Below are 27,916 nucleotides of genomic sequence, written 5' to 3' on the forward strand. Positions count from 1 at the left end.
GATGGCATCCAGTTTTTTCTTCTGTTGCTTGTGCCGTGGGTGCCATATCTAAGAAGCCAAGATTGTGAAATTTATACCTATATTTTCTTATAAGAATTTTTTTCAGCTTTACTTTGCATACTTAGGTTCATGATCTATTTTGAGTTAATTTTGGGTGTAGGGTTTGAGGAAGGTATCCAGTTTCCTACTTTTGCATGTGTATATCCACTGTTTCCTGAACCACTTGTTGAAAAGACTGTATTTTCTCCATTGTGTGATGTTGGCACTCTTGTCAAAACTCAATTGACTATAAATGTGAGGGTTGATTTCTGTCCCTCATTTCTGTCCTATTAATTTATATGTCTGTCTTCATGCAAGTACCATGGTTTGTTTGTTTGTTTGTTTGTTTGTTTATTTATTTATTTATTTAAAGTAATCTCTACCCCCACCGTGGGGCTCTAACTTACCACCCCAAGATCAAGAGTCGTGTGCTCTACCATCTGAGCCAGATAGGTGCCCCTATAGTATTTTGACTACTGGACCTTTTCCTCAATTTTGAAATTGAGAGGAGTGAGCCTGCAAGCTTTGTTTCTCTATTTTAAGGTTGTTTTGGCTATTCTGGGTCCCTTGACCTTCCATATGAATTTTAAGATCAGTTTGTCAATTGTGCAAAGAAGATAGCTTGGATTTTTGATAAGGATTATGTTGAGTCTGTAGATAAATTTGGGGAATATTGCCATCTTAGCAATGTTTAGTTTTCCAGTCCACGAACATGGGATGTCTTTCCACTTATTTAGATTTTAATTTCATTCAACAATTTTTGAAATTTTTTAATTTCAAAATTAAAATTAAAATTTAAAATTAAAATTTAAAATTAAGAGTATAAATTTTGCACTTCTTTAGTTACTCTTATTCCTAACTATTCCTTTGATATTGTAAATTGTTTTCTTAATTTTATTTTTGGATTTTTGCTAGTGTATAGAAATATAATTATTTTTTATATGTTGATCTTGTACCTTACAACTTTGCTGAACTTGTTTATTAGTTCTGATAATTTATTTATTTATTTATTTATTATTATTATTTTTAAAGATTTTATTTATTTATCCATGAGAGACACAGAGAGATGCAGAGAGAGAGGCAGAGACACAGGCAGAGGGACAAGCAGGCTCCGTGCAGGCGCGATCCTGGAGTCCTAGGATCGAGTCCCGTGTCGGGCTTCCAGCATGGAGCCTGCTTCTCCCTCCTCCTGTGTCTCTGCCTCTCTCTCTATGTCTATCATGAATAAATAAATTTTGAAAAAAAAAAAAAAAAGAGAAGAATCTGTATTCTGTGCTTGGGGAAATTGTGTATTTTTAATTTGTATAATCTTATAAGTGAGGTGAGTATCTTGTTGTATGTTGAAGAGCCATTTGATTTGCTGTAAACTACCTGTGGTTATTTTTCTTATTTTGTGGGAGTTTATTATATATTAAGGGGAAAATCCTTGTCTATCATATGAGCTACAAATATTTTTCTTAGTTTGTTGTCTCCCTTTTGAGTGTGTTTATGATATTTATTTAACCATGAAGACATTTTAGATTTATCTATATAGATAGATTTATCATTTTAAGAATGATTTTCAGGTTTTGTGTTTTGTGCTGTGTTAAATGTTTTTCCCATTTTGAGATTAGAAAATTTATTCTCTACTCCCCTTTTTAAGCTTTTTGGTTTTATTTTTGTGTGGTATAAATCTGATTGATCTGGAATTTATAGTCATATGGAGTAAGTTTGAAATCCAGCTTTGTTTCTTGGTTGCAGGTCATTGATCCCAGCTCTATTTTAAAAATAATCTACCTTCTTTGCAATGGCATCGAATACCACTTTCGTTGTGTTAATTCTCTGTATGTTTGAGGCAATATTTGGATTCTCTGTTCTGTTGCGTTGACTTGCCTGTTTTTGTGCTGATGTGACACAGTTTTAATTACTGTGACTTTATAGTAATTTTTACTATCTGGTCAGCTATTTCCCACTCCTTTTTTTTTTTAGGATTTTTCTGGCTACTTGTATATATTTACTTTTAATTGTAACTTTAAAATTGATAAGATTAAAAAACAATCCTGTTGGAGTTTTTATTGGGATCATATTCAATTTTTAGATTAATTTAGAAGGATTGATATTTTCATAATGCTAAGCTTTCTTTTAATTTTCTTTTTAAAAGAGATTTTATTTATTTATTTATTTGAGAGTGAGAGAACATAAGTGTGAGATGGGGGAGGGGCAGTAGGAGAGGGAGAGGAACAAGTGTTGGAGCACAGCCCGATGTGGGGCTTGATCTCATCACCCTGAGATCATGACCTGAGCCCAAATCAAGAGTCGGAGGCTTAAAACTAACTGAGCAACCCGGGCACTCAGGAGTTTTATTTTCTGATTGCTGTTGGTATATAGCTACATTGTTGATTTAGGTGTATTAACTTTTAATTTCCTTCCACTTTACTTAATTTGCTTTTTGTTTAATAGTTTTGCAGCAGATTCTCTTGGATTTCCCAGATCTGTGCTGATAACATCTGCAAATGATGATACTCATTTTCTCCTTTCTAATTTCATTTTATTACTTCCATTTCTTGTTCTTAGCTCATTGGATTGGCAAAGATCTCAGAGCAAGGTTAACTAGTGGACATGCTTGTCTTTTCTGGACTCTTTCCCTGTGAAGTGGCTTTTCTGGGCCTGGGCTCCTGATGAACTCTACCAGAAAATCCCTTCACGGTCATGCACAGAGCTTGACACATAGGAGGAATCTGGGAAGTTTGCCTCATTGTGAGAGTGATTACAAAAGAGTAAGGATCTGGGGTGCCTGGGTAGTTCAGTCAGTTAAGCATCTGACTCTTGATTTGGGGTCAGATCATGATCTCAGGGTTGTGAGATTGACCCCAGTCTAGGGCTCTGTGCTCAGCGGGGAGTCTGCTTCTCCCCCTCCCTTTAACCCTCTCCCACTCGTGCTCTCTCTCTCTCTCTCTCTCTCTCCTCTCTCAAATAAATAAATAAAACCTTTAAAAAGAAAAAAAAAAAAGAAAAGAAAAAGAGCAAGGATCTAAAGGAGATCTTCCACAGTAATGATGATGATGATAGCTAATATTTATTGGGTACTTCTTATGTGCTAGGCACTGCATATGTATTACCTCATACTTCTTACAACAAAACTAGTTATGTGGGAACGATTATACTGATTCCCATTTTTGATGAGGAGTAGACTGAGGCCCTTGGATGCAAGACGGCATCTGAACCTGGCTTTCAAGCTCCAGGCCTGTATTTTTGTGACATTTCTGCTTCCCTGGAAGGTCCAGAGTTATGGTGGGTGATGTTGGGGCTTGGCTTCTGGTCCCTGTGTTGCCTCTGTGTCCAGGAGGCGGCAATGGGGGAATGGTGGGTGGTGGGTGTGTCTGGAGTGTGGGGGCTGGCTACACAGTGGGCAGGACGCAGAGGTGCCTTCTGATGCCATTCTCCTAGCCCTCGAGCATCCCAACCCTGGTGCACTCATTTGCTTTGTGTCCTCAGGTAAGGTTTGGCTTCTCTGAACTTGCTCCCATCTGTTAAGTGGGCACAGTTATAGTCTATACTTCACTGTGCTGTCAGGACAGTTGAGTATCAACTGGGTGTAAGTTAGCTCTATGCTTGGCATTCAAGGCTTTGAAACCTAACTCCTGTCTCCTCCTTCATGGTTCCTCTTATCCCCTGTAATATTAATAATGACAGCAAACACCACTGTGCACTGTTTATCAAGCACTTATTCTGTGCCTGGCACATGGCCTCTCTCCTTTAATTCTCAGATGTTAGGTTTATTATTATTCCCATTTTATTTATTTATTTTTTTGAATTTTATTTATTTATTCATGAAAGATACAGAGAGACGGAGAGGCAGAGACACAGGCAGAGGGAGAAGCAGGCTCCATGCCGGGAGCCCGACGCGGGACTCGATCCTGGGACTCCAGGATCATGTCCTGAGCCAAAGGCAGGCGCTTAACCACTGAGCCACCCAGAAGTCCCTATTATTCCCATTTTAAAGATAAGGAGGCTGAGGGGTGCCTGGCTGGCTCAGTCGGTTAAGCATCTGCATTTGGCTCAGATCATGATCCCAGGACACTGGACTGAGTTGGACTCCCTGCTCAGCAAGGAGCCTTCTTCTCCCTCTCCCTCTGCCTTCTGTTCCCCCTGCTTGTGCTCTCTTTCTCTCTGTCAAATGAATTTTTAAAATCTTAAAAAAAGAAAATAATGAGGCTGAGACACAGAGTAACTTGCCCAAGAAGATTTAGCTAGTAAGTACTGGAATCAGGATTTGAACCCAGGCCTAACTGGATTCCTCACTCTCACATCCTAATCCTCTGGCTTCCTTCCACCCTTAGAAGTGAAGGTGATGCTCGCCAGAGTAGGGAAGGAGGGGGTGGGAGTGCTGTGACCGAACAGCAGTTTATCCCCCAGACGGTTCTGGATGTTGTGAGTGTCCATGTGCCTGGGGAGGGGGCGCAGCCAGGTCAGGAGGTGAGGGAGAGTGTGGTGCCCTCCAGCAGAGGGGTCATGGAGAGGGTGACAGCACCAATTGTGCAGGGCTGGGTGAAGAGGGGTTCACCCAGAGTGATGGAAAGCTCTTCTGTTCTTTGTTTTTTTTTTTAACTCTCATTAAAAAACAATTTTTGACAATGTAATTTTTAAAAAAGATTTTATTTACTCATTTGAGAGAGGGAGAGAGAGAGAGAAAGCACAAGTGGGCATAGGGGCAGAGGGAAAGGGGGGGCTTTCTGAGCAGGGAGCCCAATGCAGGACTCGACCCCAGGACCCTGAGATCATGACCTGAGCTGAAGGCAGGTGCTTAACCGACTGAGCCCCCCCAGGGGCCCCACTAATAACGTAATTTCTAAATGTCAAGTGATATAGCACATACAGTAAAAAAGGGATTTTTTTCCTCTCCATGTCCCACATCTCTTGGATGAAGCATTGTGAGGAATTTGGAATCCTTCCAGAACTTTCTCTGCACCTCAGTGTGCTGTCATAGACACACACACACACTTCCTTTACAGAATCCTCGTAGCTCACGTGTCCTCTGGGCCAGCACCACACCAAGCCCACGGCAAGCGGTGGCTCATTTACTCCTCTCACTAACCCCATGGCTTAGGTAGCGTCATTGTACCCCTTTCCCAGTTGTGGAAACTGAGGTCCCTAGGGGCCCAGAGGACATTGTGCCCTGGCAGCTGCCCCTCTTCCCCTGCCGCTGCATCTTCTCGGGCTGCCCCAGCTCTTGCCCTGTCTCCTCAGCTGCACGGCCGTCCCCACGGTGAGCAGACCATCGTTGACTCGCCAGCCCCTCCCTCGCGAGGACGGACGTCGTGTCTGGCTTTCCATGGAGCGTGCCAAGCAGAGGAGGCCCCGTTGTCTGTGTAGTTTGCAGAGATGCCCTGGCTGCAGGGAGCAGGGTGCGCCTGAGGGCCAGACTCCTGCGTCCAGGCCCCAGAAGCCAGGCGCCCGGCTGAGGGCAGGGACACGTCTGAGGAAGATTTGGGGGGGTGGGGGCACCAGCGCTGAGACAGGGACACGTGACGCAGGGCTGGGGCCACGGGCTGGGCTGGGGGAGATGCCAAGCCAGGTGGGGACCCCGGGGGTGAGGGGAGGTGTTGCAGGCTGGCTTCCTGGCACCTCTTGTGCACAAGCCCTCCCCTCCGTCTGGAGAGTGTGGTCAGGAGGCTGAGGTTAGGAGTGGCTCCCCAGAGGAAAGGGGCCTCCTTCCTCTGGAAACCTTGGTCTCCCCCAGGACAGAGGCCTCACCACTTCCTCTCGGTCCCCCAAGGGTCTATCTGTACCTCAGAGCGTGCAAGTGGCGGAAGAGATGTGGGTTGGTTCCTCTCAGATGGGCAACTCATGGTGACTTGGCGTTCGGACCTCAGAACCAAAAGGTCCTGCGATGGGGTCCTGCCTCAGGAAGGGAGCCTGGGGCCCAGGAGGGTGGTCTCTCCTGAGGTCACACAGTGTGGCCACAGCCCTGCAGGGACTAGACCCCACCCTGAATGTGCCTGTCCTTCCATGGGCACACTCTGCTTTGTTGAAGCTGGGAACGTCTGGCTTTCTCTAGGAGAGGGGACTGGGCTGCGTGATCTGCTTGTGCGCCATCCACCAAGGGCATCTGGCTGTTCCCTGTGAGGGGACATCCTGAGGGCAGGAGGTAGGGTCACAGGTTTCCCCAGCAGACCCCATGAGCAGCCCCTGATACCTGCACCTGCTCAGTGGGGTTCCCTGTCCTCTCTCACCCTCGCTGTGTGACCTCAGACAAGTTCCTCAACCCCATTGGGCCTCAGTTTCCTTATTGGTAAAACAGGAACACTACTAGTATCTACCTTCCAGATTATCATGAGAATTTGACGAATGAGAATTTTCAAACAGCTTAGAGCAGGGCCTGTATAAGGTCGAGGCCCTGGGAGTGTTTGAATATCCAGAATGATACTTGGTCTCCACAGCATGGCGTTGGGGGAACAAAGCAGGATGCAATTCATATCTGTGCTCATTTAGTCTCTTGTCTATTCTGCAGATATTTCCAGAGCAATAAGTAGTAGTAGGTGCCAGGCCTGTCCTGGCCACTGGGGTGGTGGAGATGGATATGATCCAGTCCTGCCTGCAGGGGGCTTGGTCAAAGGCACTAGATGATCAGTGCCGGTCTCCCCGACTGACAGAGGAGGAAACTGAGGCAGAGTCCCATGATGGGGTGGTAGGGCTGGGGTTCAAACACTCTAGTACTCTAGCTCTTCACCTCCACACCCCTGCCTTTCCACAAACACGTGTTACGTACGTAATTGGTTTTAACCGCAAAGACCAACAAAACAAACAGAACAGAAACTCCTCCAACCAACAAACATTGCAACAGGAGACCAGACCACCTTGGCTGGGTCTTGAAGGCTCTCTTGTGCTTTTGCTGAGTGCCCTGCTGGGGAGTCTGGGTCAGTGTAAGAGTTTGGGAGCAAGAGCTGTCTTTTTTTCCCTCACCCCCACCAAAAAGGGCACATGCATTTTCTAGGAGCTGGGACGGTGCTCAAGATCCAGGCCTGACTCTCCCTCTTTTCTCTATAGCACACCACCCAATGACTCTTTCTCCTGTCCTTGATTATTACCTCCAGTGACAGGGAGCTCCCTCTGCATCATTTAGTTCAATCTAAAGAAAATTCAGCATGCCTGGGTGGCTCAGTCAGTTAACCATCTACCTTTGGCTCAGGTCATGATTCTGAGGTCCTGGGATTGAGTCCCACGTTGGGCTTTTGCTCAGTGGGGAGTCTGCTTCTCCCTCTCCCTCTGCCTGACCCCCAACTTGTGCTGTCTCTCTCAAATAAATAAATAAATAATATCTTTCTTTTTTTTTTTTTAAAGATTTTATTTATTTATTCATGAGAGACACAGAGAGAGGCAGAGACATAGGCAGAAGGGGAAGATGCGGGACTTGATTCCAGGACCCTGGGATCACGACCTGAGCCAAAGACAGACACTCAACCACAGAGCCACCCAGGTGCTCCATAAATAAAATCTTAAAAAGGAAAATAAAGAAAGTTCAGGCCCTTAGAAAGTTCTCCATTTAAAAATTTTTTTTAAATCATCCTTAAAAAATATTTTTTATAGTTTTAGTTTCCTCCGAAAGTCCCACAAATGAGTGTCCTGCTAAAGCATGTGTCCCCTGACACGAGGCCCGGGCAATTCGTCCCTGTGTCCTTCCATGGACTAGCGTAGCTTCTGCTGCACAGTCAGTGCTGTGAATGCTGTACCAGGGAGCCATTGCGTAGCAGGTGCAGCCTGGAGCCGCGGGGAACTGGGTCAGTAGGACCCACGGGACACCAACAATATGAGTGCTGATATGACCCCGGTGGATTGGGTTGCCATGGAACTTGGTCTTCTTTGTCTCCAGGCTTGTTGGCCTGTCCCTCAGGAGGCCCTGGTGATCCCTTGGGCTGTTGAGCAGGTCTCCTCAGGGCCTCCCCAGCCCATTCTCTGAGCTGGATGGTCCCCAGGGAGCATGCAGGCCACGCCCACATTGTGCAGTCCGTCAGCCTGAGGGGTTCAGGGGTGCAGGAACTGGCTAAAGTTCCTGCAGGAGGAGAGCTTGCAGAGCTGGGCTTGGGGCTCAGGGCCGGTAGTCTTGCCTAAGGCCTCAACCAGTCAAGAACACTTTTCCCCATCCATGGGTTCCCAGAGGAAGTTCTGGACTGATTCCAGGGCCTGCAGCATTCCCTGGAGAATATCCCAAACCTACCTTGCCGGTATATCCAGAATCACACAGTATCAGTCATAGCGGATGTGGTGGGATGACCTGCCTCATTCCCAGCAAGAACATACTTGCCTCGTTCACTTACCATGGACCCTGATGACCCCATCATTTCCAGATGAAGAAATAGGGCACAGAGAGGTTAGGTCATTACCCTGAGGTGATATGGCCGATGAGGGTAAAGGTGGGATCTGAGTTCGGGGAGTTTGGCTCCAGAGCCCACTCTTAACCGCTGCGTCATACCCTGCCTTGCTCATGCTCATAAAATGCTTTGGGAAGGTTGATGGAAGGGAAGGTCTGGGAAGCTCTTAGCATTGGAACTGTCAGAGTCAGAGCCTGGTAAACTGGGACCCAAGACTCAGGGCCATGGTGATTTCTCTTTCTAATCATATCCATACAACAGCCTGAGAGGTCTGCCTTCTCCCTGTTTTGCAGATGAAGACGTTGAGGCCCAAAGAGGGGAAGTCAGTTGCTTAGGGTCACATAGCAGGGAGACGTGGAGCAGGGCCTCTAGTTCAAGACCCCTGACCTGGTGTTCGTGCTGAGACCTCAGGCTGCTTCCCAGACCTTCTGGGACAGCCCCTGCCTTCCCCCAGGTGAGGTGATGGCCCATCAGGGCTGCCAAGATGGGGGGCATAGGGAGGGGTGGCCGTGATGGGTGGGAAGACCCTGGCCACATTTGTTGGAAGCTGGGACCAACCAGGATCTGTGGAGTGGGAGGTAGGAGGCAAAAGGGGGTGGCGGGGCTATGGGCATCACTGGAGAGTTTTCAGTTTGTTTTTTTTTTTTTTTCTGGGCCACGTGTTATCAAGAGAGGTACAAAAGTAAGGGGGTACTTAAACCAGAAAGGATTTGGGGAACACCTCCCCATGAGGTGACTTTTGAGTTGAGAACTGAAGGAGGCATGAGTTATTCTGGTGAAGTGGTCAGGGAAGAGCATTCAGGCAGAGGGAACAGCATGTGCAAAGGCCCTGTGGCTGGGTGAGCTCCCAGACATCTCTCCTTCCAGCTTCCTCTGTATCCCTGTCTTGGCTGCAACTATTAGCACCTTTCACTCTGGTGTGAGACCATCTCAGTCAGTCATGTAATTGCTCAGCAAGCCCTCAGTGAGCCCTCTCCTATGTGTTGTATGCCTGGGATATGGCCATGACTCAGATACTGTCCCTGCCCATGACCGACAGAAACTGACTCAGGGGGAAGTGAGGGAGGTTAGGGCTTCTGATTATGAGTCATTGCTTCTGTGCCTGGCTTTGTCCCAAGGAAGCCATTTATGGGTCCCATTATTATCCCCATTTTACAGGTTAAAAAACTGAGGCTCTGAAAGTCTAACTTATCCAAAAGAGGCTGGTGCCCTTCTTTGGGCCTCGGTGTCCTCGTCTGTAGAATGGTGGGTGGGGGTGGAGGCTGTCTAAAGGGCCCGGGCCCAGCAGCCCTGCCTGCTCCCAGAGTCCTTCACCCAGTGTGCTTTCTCATCTCCAGCCAGGACCATGGGCAGCAACAAGAGCAAGCCCAAGGATGCCAGCCAACGGCGCCGCAGCCTAGAGCCAGCTGAGAACACCCACGGTGGCGGCGGGGGTGCCTTCCCCACCTCACAGACACCCAGCAAGCCAGCCTCCGCTGATGGCCACCGAGGCCCCAGTACAGCCTTCCCTTCCGCAGCTGCTGAGCCCAAGCTGTTTGGGGGCTTCAACTCCTCGGACACGGTCACCTCCCCGCAGCGGGCGGGGCCGCTGGCTGGTCAGTGGGCTTTGGGAGCGTGGGTGCCTGCGGGCCGGGCCTCTCTCGCAGCAGGGCTGTGGGTGTCTTGGGCTTGGGGACTGTTGGGGGTTTCCTGGAGACTGTGGGTGGGGAAGAGCTTTATAAACTGGACAGTGTGGTGCAAATCCCACTGCCTTTGAGAGCAAATCCAAAGTGGACAGTAACAGGGTCTAGAGATATGGGCCTGCAGAGGGGAACCGAGGTGCAGGGGGCCCCGGGGGCTGTTGGCTCAGGGCAGCATGAGGACTGGGTTTGAGGCGTTGCTTTTTGCTCTGGGCAGCCCAGCGATGGGTCAGGTCGGGAGGCCTTGGGTGGCAGAGGGGGCAAGGGAGGGCAGGAGGCAGCTCTCTGGTTCTCAGGGGCCTGGCCCAGCGCCGCGATGCGCCCCTGCGCCCTCTGCTGGCGCTTCGCGGTATGGCAGTCCCAGGCCGGGGATGCTCACGGAAAGATGCCAACGTGGTCTCAGAGACACACAGCTGGAAGACACTCACACAAACACGTGCATTCTTCCCTCGACACACTCAGGGCCACACACACAGCAGCTCCTAAGATACCTATGCAGACCCTTGAACGAGATGAGCTGGAGACACCATCAAAGATGAGATACTCATAGATACACTGTGGACATAGAGACCCACTTAGGGACACATGGACGGGCACAGACATGCAACCAGGCAGATGTACGCAAACACAGACACACACGCACAGATAACCTCGTACTCCCAGATGAAGACACACACACAGGCAGTCAGAAGCCCCTCAAAGACACACACAGGGTACGGACAGGTTCAGCTAGGAGCACCATCACGGATACCCACAGGTTCACAGATGTACATACACACAGTGAGAACACACAGACGCACGGACACACAGGGACACTCACGGATGCCTTAGATACAGACACATACCCGAGTGAGACACAGACCCACAAACACACCCATTCATTTGTGATGCCCGTACTGTGAGCCAGGACTCTTCTGGTGCTGGGGACACAGCAGTATGCAGAGCATGGGGGAGAAAAACAGAGCAAGGCTCGTAAAATGTGTAGGCTGCTCGAAGGCGGTGCTGCCGTTGAAGGAGCAAAAAGGGCAGGGGGGGTCTTGGGGGGTATGGGGTGAAGGTTGTGGTTAAAATGGGGGACAGAGGGATCTCTTTGAGGGCACAGTACCTGGAACTGAGCTCTCCCCCAATACACCCAGTCACACAGACACAGAAACAGAACAGCCCAACCGGGTGCAGTTTCCTTCATTCACTGGCTCATTCACCCCCAGTCGCTTCTCGAGCACCTACTGTGTGCTAAGAAGCCTGTTGCTGGGGGCTTCTGGGTCTGTGTGGAGGATGGGCACTAAACAGAAGCCAGAAGTCAGGATCACCCAGAGCCCAGTGGGCACGCTCAGATGTGAAGAGACGCACACGCCTCCTACACACCCTCACAGGGGTACCCAGACACATGCACACAGGTGGACACACTCACTGCTGGGCCAGCCCCTGTAAAGGTGGCCACGGCTCTGGGCTGGGCTGTGCGGCTGTGGGAGACCAGCCTCTATTCTGCCCAGGGCCCTCCTGTCCACCCCTCTTTTGAGCGATGACCCTGGCCATTCTGACACTTCCCACCTCTCTCTGCAGGTGGAGTGACCACCTTTGTGGCCCTCTATGACTATGAGTCTCGGACAGAGACCGATCTGTCCTTCAAGAAAGGGGAGCGGCTCCAGATTGTCAACAACACGTGAGTGACCGACCCCCTGTCCCTCATCCCTTGGGACCCTATCCCCCTGACCTGGTCTTGGGCCAGAGCCACTTCTGAGCATCCCAGAGCTGGGGGCAGCATGATGGGCAGCAGGCATGGCTAGTGTCAAGGCTCGCCAAGGTCCAGGGAACTGTCCTGAGCCTATGAGAGATGAGATAGGTGGTGGTGGTCAGGGATCCTGGAGGGCTCCCAGGGCAGGGATCTGGGTTCAGTAACTACTCAGTAGGGCACATCATCCCAGACCCCACAGAGGGGCATATGGTCAGGGCAGGACTGGGTCTAGGACCCAGGACTACAGAAAACAGGGCCTAAAGCAGGATGCTGTGCCCCTAGACGTGCCCTCCTTAGGGACCTGGGGTTGGAGGGCCTGGGGCAGCTGGTGGAACCAGTCTCTAGCAGCAGGGGACAGAGACCCCATACTGGGCACTCAGTGTGAGGGGTTATGACGGGGCACAGGGATGGGGTGTGGACGTCTGATTGACCTCCAGAGACTCCAGCCTTGGGGTGGGGCGTCCTAGGGCCAAGCTGGCTCTGGGGCTCCTGTGGGCAGGGGAGCAGGGCCGGGGGAAGGGGGGGATAAACTAGTGAGTGGTAGCTGGGGCTCTAGCCATGGGGTAGGGGTCCTTCCTCTCCTCTTTCCTCTTCTCCTTTCCCTGCCAGGAGTGTCCCGGGGGTGGGCTGCAGTGCCTGTCACGGGGCAGGGAGGGGGGTGTGGGGGGTGCAGGCTTTGGGACACACGCACAGGGGTGAGGGGCGGGGGCTTGTTCCCGCAGGCGCTGCCAGCACAGCGCCGGGCAGAGCTCAGCACCCGCTGCATTCCTGCCCTGGGCAAGGCCTACTCTACGCCCCCATCCTCATTTGGAACCCCTTCCCCAATTCCTGGCTCCTGCTTGCTCCCTCCAGCCCCCTCTCAGCTTCTCCCTCTCTCTGCTTCTCTCTCGCTGGCCCTTAGGAGGAAAGTGGATGTCAGGTGTGTACATGCTTCGTAGGTGGCGGGCTGGGGTCGGGGGGTTGGGGGGCTTTGCTGGTTAAGGGGGGGGGGGCTGCTATCTGCATGTGCTGCCTCTGCATGTCCCTGCCTGCGGGTCCTGGCTCCCTTGGCTGCCCCCAGCCAGCCTCCTCAGCTTCGGCCCTACCCCCAACCGGTGTGGCCGGGTCCCCACCTTAACCCCCAGGCTGAGGTTGGGGAGGGCCCTACCGTCCCCCTGTCACTCACCATCAGGCCTCCTCCCCAGCCACCTTCCTGCTCACCCTCCCGCTCTCCATCCTGACTGCTCAGCGTCCACTGAGTGCCAGCTGCATGCAGGGTCCAGTGCCGGCCCGGTGAGGCCTGGGTGGAGAAGGGGCCCTTCCTGGAGCCAGTGTGGCAGGAGAGGGTGGTGCGAGCTCCAGTCCAGACCAAGTGATAGGCAGAGAGGGCAGGGCTGGGGTCCTTGCTCATGCATTTTGGTTCCTGCTGTGTGCCCCCCTCTGGTGGTGACTACAGGGACTGGAAGGTTCCAAGCAAGTCCTCCAAGGAGAGCAGTGATGCTTTGGGGCAGGTGGAAGGGGCGGGAGGCAGGCAGTCCCTCTCGGAGGGGCGGTCTGCTGGAGAGGGCAGGGCAGTGGAAAGGCAGGAAGGAGCTGGGGATAGAGTAGGATTGGTCCCCCAGCGTCCTCAAAGGCCTGGCTGAGGAGATTGGACATCACCAACTCCAAGTGTGTCTTGCTCGGTCATGCCTCCCTACCCTTGTGCACGCTCTTCCCTCCGCCTGAAACACCTTTCTCCCGTCTCTGCCTGGCAAACTCCTATTCATCCTTCAAGATCCAGCTCAGGACGCCTTCTCTGGGAGGCAAAAGGGAAAAGAGGTGCCAGGTGCTGTGCCAGGCGTTTCTACCCATGTCCTTGTATTTACTCCTCGATGCAGTCCTGCCAGGGCTCTGGTGACGGGGGAGGGGCTGTCTCCATTCTGCAAGCGAGGAAACTGAGGCTCAGAGTTGTGAAGGCCCTTGACCAAGGTCACACAGCTAGCAGGTGGCAAAGCCGGGATGGAAACTCGGGCCGCGGCTCTCTCCCCATCTTTCCGCCCCTTGCGTGTCAGTCCTAGTGCCGCTCGGTGCCCTGGTGGTTCCAAGCGGTTCGCATCGGCCTCCCCCAGACCGGGAGCTCCTGGGGGGCTGCTCTCAGGTCTGCCGCCTTTGTGGGTCCCAGATCACCTGTCGCTCAGCGCAGCAGGGGGTGCCTCCCTGGTGTCACCAAGCAAGATGAACGACCAGTAATCGGCCACCATTTACGGTGCTCTGGCTGCCAGCCTGGTCTTAAGTTGCGTTGTTTTATTTATACGACACCACAGCCCCGGGAAGTGGAAACTCTGCTTTGCTTTATTTTGCACAGGAGGAAACTGAGGCCCCGGGAGGTGAGGTGACTTGTTCGAGGTCACACGGCTGGCGGTGGCAGAGCTGGGAGGGGCGGGCAGGCCCTCCCACCCACGGCCCTTGCAGGAGGGGCTCCGTAGAGGCACCAGGACGGGGCGTGCTGCTGGGGAGGATGCTTCAGGGGGATCTCTCCCCATCTCGACCCGTGATGATGGGAAGGGCGCCTCAGGCTGGGGCCACAGCTTGAGCGAAGGTGTGGTGGGAGGGAAGGCTCTGGAAGCTCTGGTTCTGCCTCTCTCCCCTTTCCTTCGCCCGGCCCCTCCCCTCCCTTCTTCCTGCTGTCCAAGTAGGGCTGACGGTGTTGGGCCAGGCCTGGGGCTGCAAGTGGTGGAGGCCCGTCCAAGGGAAGCGGTGACCTGCCATGACCGGAGAGGGGGACTGGGAGCCCTTCCCCCATCGCAGTGCTCAGCCACTCCTTTGCCTGAGAAGTCAGGTGGTGGTGGAGTTGGGGCCCTAGAGGAAGTGGGGGACAGGGGACTGGGGGCACTTAGTGACAGATGGGCCACCCAAAGTTGAGGTGTTCAGGCCTCATGGCCACCCAGGGGCTACCCTGCATGTCCTGTCCCCCTTATTGCTTAGGGCCCATGATTTACACCTCCTGTCCCGCCCCTGGATGAAGGAGGGGCTTCCTGAGGCCAGCCTGTGGCTGGGCTGGGTGTCAGGGAGAGCTTAAGGACTAGCCCGTCCGTTGGTGGGGTTTGGCCAGGGCTTGCCGGGTCCTGGTCCTCACAGTAGCAGTCCTGGAGACCCTGCTCCGTGGATCTTCATGCCAAACAGCCCTGGGTCCTGGAATCCTGTGCGCTGTGTGGCCTGGGTCTGAGGAAGCCCAGAGGGTTCTGAGATCTGACTATCCTGAGCACCCTGCCCTGCTGTCTGAGTCTCTAGGAGTCAGGGCCCTTCTGAGTCTGACTCTGGGTTCTTCCCTGATCTGCTCTTTCCTCTGACCCAGATTCCAGCAGCTTCTCTGGGGGAGCCCTCCAGCAGGTACTGATGTCTCCCCAACTCGTTCTGGGCACTGCAGTCCCACTTCCCACCATGGGGATACCTTTTTACCCTTCTCATGCAACCTGCCCTCGCCTCACCCTGCTGCCTCCCCACTGACCATGTGCCCAGGCCTCAGGGAACCCTGGCTTGCCCGCAATCCCCAAAGTGCTTATCTGACTGACCAGTTCCAACAATCCAAGTGAGTTAAATATAAGTTCCCAAACCAGAATAACTTCCCAGGTTCTGAAGCTGCCATACTCCCGATCTCCATGCCTGCATGGCCGGCTCAAGGATTAGGGTCCCAAAAGAGGATCCTGAGGCTCAGAGAGGTGAGGTCAGTTGTCTGAGGTCACACAGCTAGTGAACAGCACTTGGGGTGTAAAATTCGAGGACTCCTGGTCCAGTGCTTCTCTGACCACCTAAGGGAAGGTGAGGAGTGGGTCAGGGAATGTGTGTAATACCCTTCCTTCCTTCCCTTTTTCACATCCATCTGATAAGGACCAGGCCCCTGGGGAAGGTGCTAGATGTAGTAAATCTGCTCAAACTGATAGATGACTTCTAAGTCTGGGCTTAGGTTGGTGTCGCTGCTGGACTGGACCCATCTGGGAGGCTGTGGGGTCCCTCACTTGGGACCTACCCAAGGCACGTTCGAGCCTCCCAGACCATGGACATAGGAAGATGTGGCTTGATAGCTCCTTTTCACAGGTGGGCCTAGATGGTGTCATAGTAATTATCTTAGTTGGCCCTAAACCCAGCTTATTGATGACTGATACACTTTGCCTACAAGGGAGATTCTGGGAATATTATTTCCTTTTTATAGATGAGGAAATTAAGACCCAGAGAAGATAGGGTACTTGCCCAAAGTCACACAGCAGATCCTTATTGAAGACTGAGACTGAGCTGCTTTGGTTTTTTTTTTTTTTTTTTCCTACTTCAACTATACATTTTATTTAATGATTTGCTTTCTTTACTAATCATTAGGACAGAGATATCTTGCCATTGTCAGTACATCTAGCTCCTCCCTCATTCTTTCCCCATATTGCATAGTGTAAATATCTGAGAGTAATCTCCATAATGTCTTTGGGACATTTCCTGTTGCTGGGCATTTAGACTATTACAAATATTTTCCCTTCATCAGCTGCTTTGGTTTTTAGTTAATAAATAAATTAATTAATTTTGTTGCTGTAGTTTTTAAAAACATTTTGGAGAGTAGGGAGGGGTCCCACAGAGATACAGATTTAATTGTTTTTCTTTTTTTTTTTTTTAATTTTTATTTATGATAGTCACACAGAAAGAGAGAGAGAGGGGCAGAGACATAAGCAGAGGGAGAGGGAGAAGCAGGCTCCATGCACCGGGAGCCCGATGTGGGATTCGATCCTGGGTCTCCAGGATCGTGCCCTGGGCCAAAGGCAGGCGCTAAACCGCTGCGCCACCCAGGGATCCCTAATTGTTTTTCTTTTTAAAGCCAAATCAAGATACTAACAGCTCATGAACATAGAGCCCCCACTATGTGCCAGGCCCTGTGCCAGTATTTTATGTACTTGTAGGGAGGCCTGAGTATCCCTACAGGTGGGCAGGTGGGGAAACTGAGGCAGGGCCCCGGTCACGTAACCTGCAAATGGTGGATGGGATGGTGCCCAGGGAGGTCTGACTCTTGGAGCTCAAGCTCTTAGATACCTCTCAAGCTGGGGCCAGGTCAAAGTTGGACCTTGGGTCCATTGTGAGACTGTGGTGTACCTCACCCCTGCCTTGTGAACTAAATAAAACCCTAGATCTGGACTTGAAACCCCAAACTCACAACTGGGCTGATATCAGGGAGCTGGAGGATGTGCTGGCTGAAGTCTGGGTAATGTCAGCAGGATTGAACCCCCCCTTGATTCCGGGGCCCTGCTTGGTTGGCCTCTGGGCACATACTCCTTGCCGACCTTCCACTCTTGAGTGTGTGGATGGGGGCTCCCCAGAGGCCAGCCAGTTTGCAGACTCTGGCTTTGTCAATCTGTCTCGTTTTGTTGCCTCTGACCTAGACCTTGGCCCAGTCTCCCGCCCCTAGCCCTGCTGCCTCCTCCTCTTGCTTCCCCTGGCTTTTCTGAGGGTCTCTGAGCCTCTAAGTGGCCTGGGGAAGCTGCAGGGGTCCAGGAGGGCCTTCTGTGTCTGGCTTTGGGCACTTGGGCCCTGGTAGTCACCCTTGCCCTGCCATTGGTTTGCTATGGCTTTCAACAAATCACTGCCCCTCTGCCTTATTTTCCTACTGGAAGATCTCAGCTGTTCCCTGTAAGTTCTTGCTTTATAGCTTTGGGCAAGTCTTTGCCCATCTCTATGACTCAGTCTCCCTACAAAGTACTAAGTTACTCCAGCCTGGGTGCTGTGTGGCTTTGGGCTGATCCCTTGATGTTTCTGAGCCACAGTTTCCTCATCGGGGGGCTGAGGCCCCCCTTCCTCACAGGGTGGCCTCGAGGATCACATGGGACAGACAGAAGTGGACACCCGTGGGTGTTTGCACAACAGGGGGATGGATGGTGGTCCTGAGCTTCCAAGGAAGGGCCTTCCCTGAGGTCGACCGTGCCCCCTAACTCCAGAGCCCCCCCTCTCCAGCGGAGACCGCCGTGTGAGCTCATGCCCCTGCCTGAGTGTGCGTGCAGCAATTGCGCGGCTGAGGTGTTCCTCACAGCCCCCGGCCACGCTCCCTTCGCTGTCTGGAAGGCACTCTATACCGTCTGGTTCAGCCTCGATGCGCCCCTACTGAGCCCCCAGGTCTGGGTGCTCTCCAGTGTTTGGAGAGCTCTCCCAGCCTGCTTTCTCCTTGCTTCAACTACTCTATCTTCAAAATGGGTCGAAGACTGTGTCCAAGGCAGCTCAAAAGAATCAGGAGCCAGGGATCCAGGTTCAAGTCCAGACTGTGCAAATGTGGGCACGGGCCCTTTTCTCTGGGCCCTGGCACTGAGGAAGGGGGGCACATCCTGCCTGCTGTGTGTCTTCTCAGGGTCCTGGTTGCGGTGAGGTCCAAAGGCAGCCTTGGAGTGAGAAGCTCCGCAAGTGATCAGGCCCCAGCACACCCCGCAGGGGAAGATTCCTTCTGATGTGGGAGTCAGGAGCCTGGGCCTGGCTGTGTGACCTTGAGCAGAGGCCTTTGCTTCTCTGGCCTGTCTTCCCATCTGCACGGTGGGAATGGAAGGGGGCTGAGCCCTATTTCCCAGGCAGCCTTTCCCACTGGCCTCCCCTCCCCACCGTCCCCCTCCACCCCGCCCCAGACCCCTCCCCATCCCCTTCCCCTTCGGTTGCTTTGGATGTGAGGCCTCTGTGGCTGCCCCGCCTTGTCCCCTGTCCCCAGCACCGCCTGCTCTCCTGCTCTCTTCCTTGCTCTTTCTGCCTTTCTCTCTCACCACCCCCATCTCTGCCTCTTCTTTCCTGTTGGGCTCTCGCTTTCTCCTCTCTCCTCTGTGTCTCTGGACCCCCGCTCCAGCCAGACCTGGTTCACATTCAGATGGCTGCAAAGGTACTTCGCCCCCTCCCCACTCCCACCCAGGCCCAGGGGACCCGACCTTGCAGGGAGCTCCTCCGCCCCGTCCCCATTTCCTCCTCATGGGGCAGTTAGTGTAGAAGTGCCCTGGGCTTTGAGTCTCTGCCACCTCAGCCCCTCTGACATGGCTCTGTGTGACTCTGGGCAAGTCCCAGCCCCCTTTGGCCTCAGTTTCCCCAGTAGGGTAGGATGGGTAAGCCGCAGGAAGAGGCCTGTAGTATTCAGTTAAGGAGTCCCTTATGGATGACCAGTGGTTTGCAACAAAGGCAAGCATTGCAGGATCAGTGCCTGGATTGTCACCAAGCCCCCAAGGGGCCGCCCCCTACCTCCACCCAGGTCTCAGCAGCTTCCAAATCTCAGGGCTTGGGGAGGCTTTGGAGATCTGATTTGACATCTGTCTTAGGCAGGAATCATCTCTCCTGTTACAACTTGCTTCCTTCCCAGAGACAGGGAGCTCCCTCCCTCATTCCCAAGACAGCCCTTGGCATCTTGAGATGGCTTGGTCTATTTGCAGGGAAGCAGCTTCCTCCCCATCCCAGGACTCTGCCCCCTGTGAATTTAGACCTCAGGCTGACCAAGGTCAGTCCTGCCACGGTCCTGGACAAAGTCCGTCTGAGTCAGCTTGGGCCAAGAGGCATCTGGGCTGGGGAGAGAAAGAATTCCGGGCCAGCTTGGCCTGGTGGCACGAGAACTCCAGCCGGTCCCACAGCTCCCAGCACCTCACTTGGCCTTGGGGACCCCCAGCACAGCACCTGTGAAGATTGCAGAATTGGGCCCACCACTGACGGCTCCTTCTCCTTTGCTCCTTTCCTCTCCCCCTCCTTAGAGAGGGTGACTGGTGGCTGGCCCACTCGCTCAGCACGGGACAGACAGGCTACATCCCCAGCAACTACGTGGCGCCCTCTGACTCTATCCAGGCTGAGGAGTGAGTATGGAACCTGGTCTCTTGCCTGCCCCCTATCCCCGCAGGTTTGGAGCTTCTCTCCTGGGTTGGAGTGGGTGGGGTGCCTGGAGCCTCGGCGCAGCAGGTAGATGGAAGCCTGGGTCACCAATACTACCCTCCTTCCTCCTAGGTGGTACTTTGGCAAGATCACCAGACGGGAGTCAGAGCGGTTATTGCTCAATGCAGAGAACCCGAGAGGGACCTTCCTGGTGCGAGAAAGCGAGACCACGAAAGGTAGGAGTGCTCCTTTTGGCCAATGAGAACTGAGCCTTTTGTGGGTTGTTTGAGCTGGGTATTGTGGAATGAATAGGAGTTTGGTACCTGGAGTGGGGTAGGAAGAGCCCTCCAGGTGGAGTAAGTGGTAGGATCAACGGCAGGGAGGTATGTTTGAGGAAGACTGAGATATCCAGGGTGGCCAGAGATGAAGCAAATGGTGATACTTAGCCTCTCTGGTCTCACTTTCCTCAGACGAGGAATGTGCACAGGCTGTCGGGAGGCCTGGGGGTCACACAGCCAAAGACTTATTTCCAGGATGGGTGCGGATGAAGTAGGCCCTTCTTCTCCTTCTCCAGGGGCTTCTAGAGCTGGACGAGGTGCCAGGAGCCAGCTTTGCCCTTCCCCAGCCGTCCTGGTCCCTGTTCCTCTTCCATCCCTCCCCCAGCCAGAGAACATAGGTCATCCCCTCTCTAGCCCCTCTTCAAGTGGCTTGCAGGCTACCTGACACCATGGAGACAAAGCTGGGCCACATCCTGTGGGCCTGGGGTTTAGTGGGAAGCAGAGCACCCATGTCATGTGTGTGCATTTATGGGCAGTTGTGTGCCGGGCATGCCATGTGTGAGTCCAGGCATGTGTGTGCACATGGGGGTGGAATTGTCTGGGTGTTGCCGTGTGGGAGCAGATAGTTGTGGGTTTGTCTTTGTGCCTGGGGGCTTGGGGAGTGCATCCCAGTGTGAGCATGGGCATGCCTGTATATGTGCACATACACATGTGCTCAGGGGCTGGCTCTAGGCTCAGGCCACAGGTGTCCACATGTGTGTGTCCTGGGCCATGTGTTAGTTGTGGTTGCCCAACGCAGGCTTTAGAGACCTGGTTACGATTCTGTGTGCCTAACTGGCTGGGAGACCTGAGGCTAGCTGCTTTCCCTCTCTGGGCCTCATTTTCCCCTTCTTTACGCTGGAGATTGTAACTCGCAGTTGAGGACTGTCCAGAGGGCCATGGGCTGTGGGGCCTGTACCCTACCTTCTGAAAAAGGCTCTTTCTGGGTGGTGAAGCCTCTACCCCAGGCTTCTCTTGGGCTCAGGTTAACAGAGGCTCCTAGCCAGGCCTGCTAGGCAGGAGGAAACTTTTCCAGCCAAATGCTTTTCCAGGCTCAAGAGAGTCAGGGAGGAGGCCACCAGGGCTGGCCCCTCTTGGCTTTGGCGGCCTGAAGGCCACACCCAGCACATGGCCTCCTGCCCGGGCTGTAGTTTTAGCCAGCCACCCACTCCTGCCTGAGCCCAGGGTGTTCAGGAAGTGTGGGGCAGAGAGGGGAAGCAGTTAAGCCAGGGACACAACCATTTCTGGCTCCTAGCAAACATTTATTGAGCACCTACCATGTGCCAGGCCCTCTTCCTCAGGGAAGCCTTCCCAGACTCCATCCAACCCATCTGCTGTGGCACCCATGGCTCTCCTCCTCCACCACTTATAAGAGGTGGTCTCAAATTTTCCTGACATCCCTGGGAGTCACCCTGTTGTGCAGAGGAGGAAACTGAGGCCCAGGGGGCAGGTGACTGGTCCAGGCCACACAGTTGGGATAGACACTCTGCCTTGAAGATCTTGCCAGGGCCAAGAGTGCATGGAGAGGTTCTCTGATCAGGTGCCCCTTTGCTCACTGGGCCCTGCCTTGATGGCCACCCACAGGCTAGGTGCTCCAAGATAGGGCAGACTGGACCTGGCTCTGGCCTCCATGTCCTCCCGTGCTGGGTAGGCACAGAACCTCACTGAGTGCTGTGGCCTGGGGGGGGGGGGGGGTGTTGGGCATGGGGTCACTGCTCCTCTCTGGTCCCACCTTGCAGGCGCCTACTGCCTCTCTGTGTCGGATTTCGACAACGCCAAGGGCCTCAATGTGAAGCACTACAAGATCCGCAAGCTCGACAGTGGTGGCTTCTACATCACCTCGCGCACACAGTTCAACAGCCTGCAGCAGCTGGTGGCCTACTACTCCAGTGAGGGCCAGCAGAGCGGATGCTGGGAGGGGGGGCCTTTGGGGCCAACCCGGGGCTGGGGCTCTTGTTACCCTGGGAGTGTGGAGCTCCTTTGTCCCCCTGCCCCTCCTCTCCCTTCCCTCTTCCCCCTCCTTTCCTCCCCCCCTTTTTCGTCCTGGATCCTCCCGTGCCCTCCTCCCACCAGGCCCATCCCCCCTCTTTCTCCCCCTCTGCAGCTGGCTGGAGAGGAGGGCACTGCCTAGAGGGGAGCAGGGAAGGGAGGGGGGCTGAGGCTGGTGTCGTTTGTCTCTGCAGCCCTAGGACCGGTCTGAACTGGTTGCTGGGAGGGGAGGGGGCGGCTAGACCGCTGCAGCCCATAGCCCACAGAGGGAGGAGGGAGTGGGAGGGAGCATAAGTGGCTGCGTAGGGAGCCAGGGCGAGGGCTTCAGGTACACACACACACATACACACACACACACACACACACACACACACACGCGTGCGCGCAGGTCATGGGGGGGAGCATGCATGCAGTGTCTGCACATTTCGGGGCTTCCCTGGGGACACCGAAGGCTCAAGGGTCTGTGTGTACTCAGGTGGGTGGGTCTCTGTTGGTGCCTGTGTGTGTGGCCGTGGACTCTGTGTGCAGGTATGGCCTAACTTGAGAGTGCCAGTTCGTGCCCATCCTGTGCCACCCTCCTCTCCTTCTGCTGGGCCGCCTGACACCCTCTACCATCTGCCACCCCTCTGTCTCCTTGGCTCTCATTCTGCAGTTCATTCTGCACACTGTTCCCCCACAGCAAAATCGATCTCAGGATAGAGACCCCCAAGTGGCTGCTCTAAACCGGGCTGGCCTCCCTGCCTTACCTGGGGCCCCTTGCCCCCGTTCACTCTCTTGCAGTGCCTCTGGCCTCCTTTCAGTTCGTGCAACCAGAGGCTTGTTCCTCTCCCAGGGCCTCTGCATGTGCATGCGTAGTGCAAACCTGCTGTTTGGAGTGGTGGGCCTTAGTCAACCACTCACTGTCCTGCAGACCCAAGCTCAGGGGCCACTTCCTCAGGGAAGCCTTCCCAGACTCCATCCAACCCATCTGCTGTGGCACCCATGGCTCTCCTCCGTCACACTTGTGGCCGGGAGGTGATTAAGGGAGGTGGGGCTCACTTGGCACTGTGAGCTCCCCAAGGGCAGGATTCCACTGGGCTTGTCCGGCACTGTGTCCTTGCCACTGACCGGGGTGGCCACCCTTTAAAGTCTGCTGAATGAATGAATGAATAATTCGGTGAGCATGTGCATGAGGCAGTGTGGGCCTGTGTGGGGTGAGGGTGTGGACACTCAGGTGTGGATCCCTGGCCTCAAGGGCATCCTTTGTGTCCCCAAAGCCTGTGTGTGTACCATGTGTATATCAGACCGTGGGACGGGGAGGTCCCAGGGCAGACCCCCTGCCTGAACTCTACCTCCCTGCCTCTGTCTTCAGAACATGCCGATGGCCTGTGCCACCGCCTCACCACCGTGTGCCCCACATCCAAGCCACAGACTCAGGGGCTGGCCAAGGATGCCTGGGAGATCCCTCGGGAGTCTCTGCGGCTGGAGGTCAAACTGGGCCAGGGCTGTTTCGGAGAGGTGTGGATGGGTAAGGCCTTGCCTCTGCCCCCAGAGGAAACCATGGTCCCCTTGGGGGGGCTCTGGTGTCCCCAGTCGAGAACCAGGGAGATGTCCATCCCATAGGACAGCTCAAGGTCCCAGGGCTCCCCCACAACCCTTCACCTCCATGAGTCTCAGTTGCCTCTGCTGAACAGTGGGCTCTATTTTTTTTTTTTTTTTTTTTAAGATTCTATGTATTTATTCATGAGAGACACACAGAGAGAGGCAGAGGCAGAGGGAGAAGCAGGCTCTCTGCGGGGAGCCCAATGTGGGACTTGATTCCAGGATCCCGGGATCACGCCCTGAACCAAAGGCAGACATTCAACTGCTGAGCCACCCAGGTGCCCCCAGTGGGCTGTGTTTTAAAGGTGGAGCTCCCCCACACCTCTGCAAACCATGGCACCTGTTTGCCGAGAGCTGCTTGGGGCTGGGCATCCCGATTCCCCAAAGATGCTGTGTGGTCCAGGCCAGGTGGCTCCACTGTGAGTCTTAGTCCTCCTCAGTGTAAAGTGGAGATGAGGATAATAGGACCCACCCGCGGACTGTGAGAGAACGCTGGCCCAGTGTGCATCCACACGTTAGTGCTTAGCCGCGGGACGTGAAGCCTCAGCTCTCAGAGGGAGTGCTTGGAAGCACAAGGTCTGGCATGTTCTGGGCCTGTTCACGATCTCCTGTCTAACCCTGGAGAAATGGCAAAACTGTCCTTGAAAACAAACACCATGAAACCCTGACAAAATGCAGGCACCCTCTGCTTGGTTCCTGCTGCCACAGAGGAATCAGGGAGGTTGGTGTGAGACAGGCAAGACAGTCTTAAGCCCGTGGCTTCAGCTGGGGAATCATCATGTGCCGTCATGTAAGCCCCAGTGTTCACTTGGCACCACTGTCTCCACTTTCCTCCTCTCAGGGGAGAGCAAGGACAGTTCCTGGGTGGGAGGCCCTGCAGGGACACAGGCCTGCAGGCTGGTCAGGCCAAGTCAGGAAAGGGGAAGTGCTGGCTTTTAGCTGGGGAGAGGGGAGGGGGATGTTCCGGAGACTGCAAAGACTCATTCCTGGCACACGTGTGTGGTAGTAGCTGTGGACACTGCAGGTAGACTCATGAAGTGGCAGGTACAGATCCCCAGACATTGTGCTGGAGGTGCCCCAGAGGTAGGCCTGGGCCCCCACTCTCAGATGGAGGCCCAGAGACTGGGAGGAATGGGCCCAGGGCCACTCATCAGAGGACCTTGGGTCCAGTGTGCTAAGAACTCGGATTAAACACGCTGCTCTAGCACACAACTTCCCCCAAGGCCTCTCAGTGTGAAAATCCAGATAATAATAAAATGACAAGTGTAACTATTATTTACCGAGCCCTCACAGTCGGTTGGGCCCAGAGCCTAAAATCTCATTTAATTCTCAAACAACCCCGCAGGGAGACACTATAACATCTGCATTTTCCAGAGGAGAAGACGGGCTCAGAGAAGGGAACTGACTGGCCCACGGTCTCACTGCTGTCAGGAGGCAGAGTTGGGCTTCAGACCCTGGCCAGTCTGACCTTCACGCCCTCTGTGTCTGGTCCAGGCCTTGCTTTTTAGAGAGCATGCCTCTCGTGGAGGTGGCTTTGTCCTGAGGCCAGCTCTGCTTCCCCCGCCAGCCCCATTCATTTGCTAACTCCTGACTCACCTCCTGTGTGCTGCCCAGAAGGAACACGGTCACTCAGGAGAGAGTAGTTGAGTTTTGGGGCCATGATTGTCCATCTCTTTGGTGAAAGTGCTGCTTTTTGGGACATTCCTAATAATGGCAATCCCAACAAAAGATCAACGGCCACTGTTTCTTGAGTGTGTACCAGAGATTCATTCCATCCTTTTAATAACTCCCTGAGGAGTGGCCTGTCGTGGTTCAGAAAGGGGCTGGACCTTGGCTGGGCTTGTCACGTGGCTAGGGAGGCCAGGGCTAAAACTGGTACGCAGGCAGGCAGATGCGGGTCCCTGTGGGATGTAAATAGGGGGACCTTCACTGAGGCAGCCTGTACCCCTGTCCACAGGAACCTGGAACGGAACCACCAGGGTGGCCATCAAAACCCTGAAGCCAGGCACGATGTCTCCAGAGGCCTTCCTGCAGGAGGCTCAGGTCATGAAGAAACTGAGGCACGAGAAGCTGGTGCAGCTGTACGCGGTGGTGTCTGAGGAGCCCATCTACATCGTCACAGAGTACATGAGCAAGGGTGAGGCCCGAGAGACCCGCGTGGAGATGCATGGGGCAGTCCCTTCCTGGGCAGGAGGGCACGCGCTTCATGTCCCCCCAGATCTAGAGTGTACATTTTATTTTACAAATATATTTTTTAAAGATTTATTTATTTATTTATTCAGAGAGAGAAAGAGAGAGAGAGAGAGGCAGAGACACAGACACAGGCAGAGGGAGAAGCAGGCTCCGTGCAGGAAGCCTGACGTGGGACTCAATCCCGGGTCCCCCGGGCTGCTGGCGGCGCTAAACCACTGCGCCACCGGGGCTACCCTAGAGTGTACATTTTATTTTTTATTTTTTTTTTTTTATTTTTTTTTATTTATTTATGATAGGCACACAGTGAGAGAGAGAGAGGCAGAGACACAGGCAGAGGGAGAAGCAGGCTCCATGCACCGGGAGCCCGATGTGGGACTCGATCCCGGGTCTCCAGGATCGCGCCCTGGGCCAAAGGCAGGCGCCAAACTAGAGTGTACATTTTAAAAGGTGGAACAGAATAGAACCAACTTGTCATGTCAATGGAAAGTCAAGCCAAAGGTTGCCTTTCTCATTTTGTTTTGTTTTTAATGATTTCCCACAATGCATCTTTTCTCCCTCCAGTTTGCTGGTTTTCTAAAGCCATCTGTCATTCTGCATCTGAAAGAGAAGTCCCCCAACCCTCCAAGCTGAGCCACTTCTGGGACAAGTCCCTGGCTTGACCTTTACTTAATTTTTAAATTAGTTGAATTATTCAAAATGTGCTTTTCAGAGGCATAATTTGCAGATGATAGAATCCAATATTTTAAGCATCCAGTTCGATGAGTTTTAACAAACGGACACTCTGTGTTTCCCTTACCACGACTGAGCTACAGGAGATCTCCCCAGAAAACTCTCTTGTTGCCCCTTGCAGACAAGTACCTTCCAGCGCTCAAGGCAGGTAGTAGCTCTCTCTCTGTCATCACGGGTGTTTCTTCTAGAACTTCACACGTGTTCTCATTTACATCCGAGGTTCATCCTTGTCACATGTATCAGTAGTACGTTTTGTTTCTATCGCTGGGCAGTAGCAGTGCATCGCAGGGACGGACCACAGTCTCTGTGCTCCTGGAAGGAGACATTGGGTTGTTTCCCATCCCACTTTGCCTTCTGAGTGATGAATGCTGAGAGAGTCTTCCTTCCGAGACGGGTTTATGTGAAATCTGCTGTGCCGCTTAGAGCGAGGCTGGCCTGCGGAGGTGGACAGGATGTGGGAATCGCTGCTTCCTGGCTCAGGGAGGACAGGGCCGGGACTAGTGCCGCTTTCTTTCCTCCCAGGGAGTCTGCTGGACTTCCTCAAGGGGGAGACAGGCAAGTACCTGCGACTACCTCAGCTGGTGGACATGGCCGCTCAGGTGAGTCCACCCCTCCCACCTCTCACAGCCTTGGCCCTAGAACACTCCGTCCCTCTTAGCTCAGTAGCTCAGCTGGTTTTATCCGCATGAGGGATCCCTCCAGGCAGCTTGCCTTGACTGCCCCCCACACTCTTGAATCTCACCACATTTACCACCGGGCAGAGAAAAGAACCTTTGCTGGGCCAGTATCCGAGGTCAGTGAGGAGGTTATTCAGTCACTCGATAACCATGCATTAGAACTTGCTTGCTGTAGGTGGTGCTCAACAGTCATCTCTTCATTAATCCTTATCCCAATCAGGGGAGGTAGGACTGGCTGTCACTCCGTTTGACATAAGAAAACAGGTTCAGAGAGGGGACTCAGGACAGCAGGCAGGACCTGGCACTCGCCTGTATCGGTGGGGCATCTGGGGCCTCTTTTTCATGGTCACCTGCCTTCCGGGCTGTATCTTGTCTATGTTTCCTCTTTGCTCTTGCCCTTTGTCCTGCATTTCCTCTTTCTGCTAAGTGCTGGTCCTGCTTTCTGTGCCAACGGTGCTTATTGTAAGCAGACTTTACTAGCCAGAAGACTAGGGCATCTGATTGGCTCTCTGGGCATGTGACCCGTGACCTTGGGGACAGGGGGGCAGGGGTGGTCCCTGAGCCGGGTTCCTTGGGTTCTGCCCGCAGATCGCCTCAGGCATGGCCTACGTGGAACGGATGAACTACGTCCACCGTGACCTCCGTGCTGCCAACATTCTGGTTGGAGAGAATCTCGTGTGCAAAGTGGCCGACTTTGGGCTGGCCCGGCTCATTGAAGACAACGAGTACACCGCCCGGCAAGGTGGGCAGGGTCTAGGTCCTTGCCATCTGGCCTTCTCTGAGCCTGTTTCTGCCTCTGTCCAGTGAGGATGAGAGTGGTACC

General features: G+C 53.5%; 1 protein-coding gene across 6 annotated transcripts in view; it reads left to right on the forward strand.

The window, feature by feature from the left end:
• The window catches only part of SRC (SRC proto-oncogene, non-receptor tyrosine kinase), a 50,414-nt gene that overhangs the window by 19,788 nt on the left and 2,710 nt on the right, over positions 1–27,916 (forward strand). For 2 of the 6 annotated variants that reach the window (XM_038572270.1, XM_038572271.1), the window contains exons 3-14: positions 8,681–8,841; positions 9,725–9,982; positions 11,630–11,729; positions 12,703–12,720; positions 18,610–18,642; positions 19,493–19,591; positions 19,740–19,843; positions 21,664–21,813; positions 23,265–23,420; positions 25,452–25,631; positions 26,939–27,015; positions 27,682–27,835. In XM_038572270.1, coding sequence (XP_038428198.1) covers positions 9,733–9,982; positions 11,630–11,729; positions 12,703–12,720; positions 18,610–18,642; positions 19,493–19,591; positions 19,740–19,843; positions 21,664–21,813; positions 23,265–23,420; positions 25,452–25,631; positions 26,939–27,015; positions 27,682–27,835 — 1,321 coding nt within the window. In that variant the 5' untranslated portion in view covers positions 8,681–8,841; positions 9,725–9,732. Of the gene's footprint in view, positions 1–5,405; positions 5,424–8,680; positions 8,842–9,724; positions 9,983–11,629; positions 11,730–12,702; positions 12,721–18,609; positions 18,643–19,492; positions 19,592–19,739; positions 19,844–21,663; positions 21,814–23,264; positions 23,421–25,451; positions 25,632–26,938; positions 27,016–27,681; positions 27,836–27,916 lie in introns of those variants that run through there. The other 4 variants (XM_038572272.1, XM_038572274.1, XM_038572273.1 and 1 more) reach the window with 4 other exon arrangements.

Source organism: Canis lupus, chromosome 24 (genome assembly GCF_011100685.1).
Source record: "Canis lupus familiaris isolate Mischka breed German Shepherd chromosome 24, alternate assembly UU_Cfam_GSD_1.0, whole genome shotgun sequence".
Classification (NCBI taxonomy): Eukaryota; Metazoa; Chordata; class Mammalia; order Carnivora; family Canidae; genus Canis; species Canis lupus.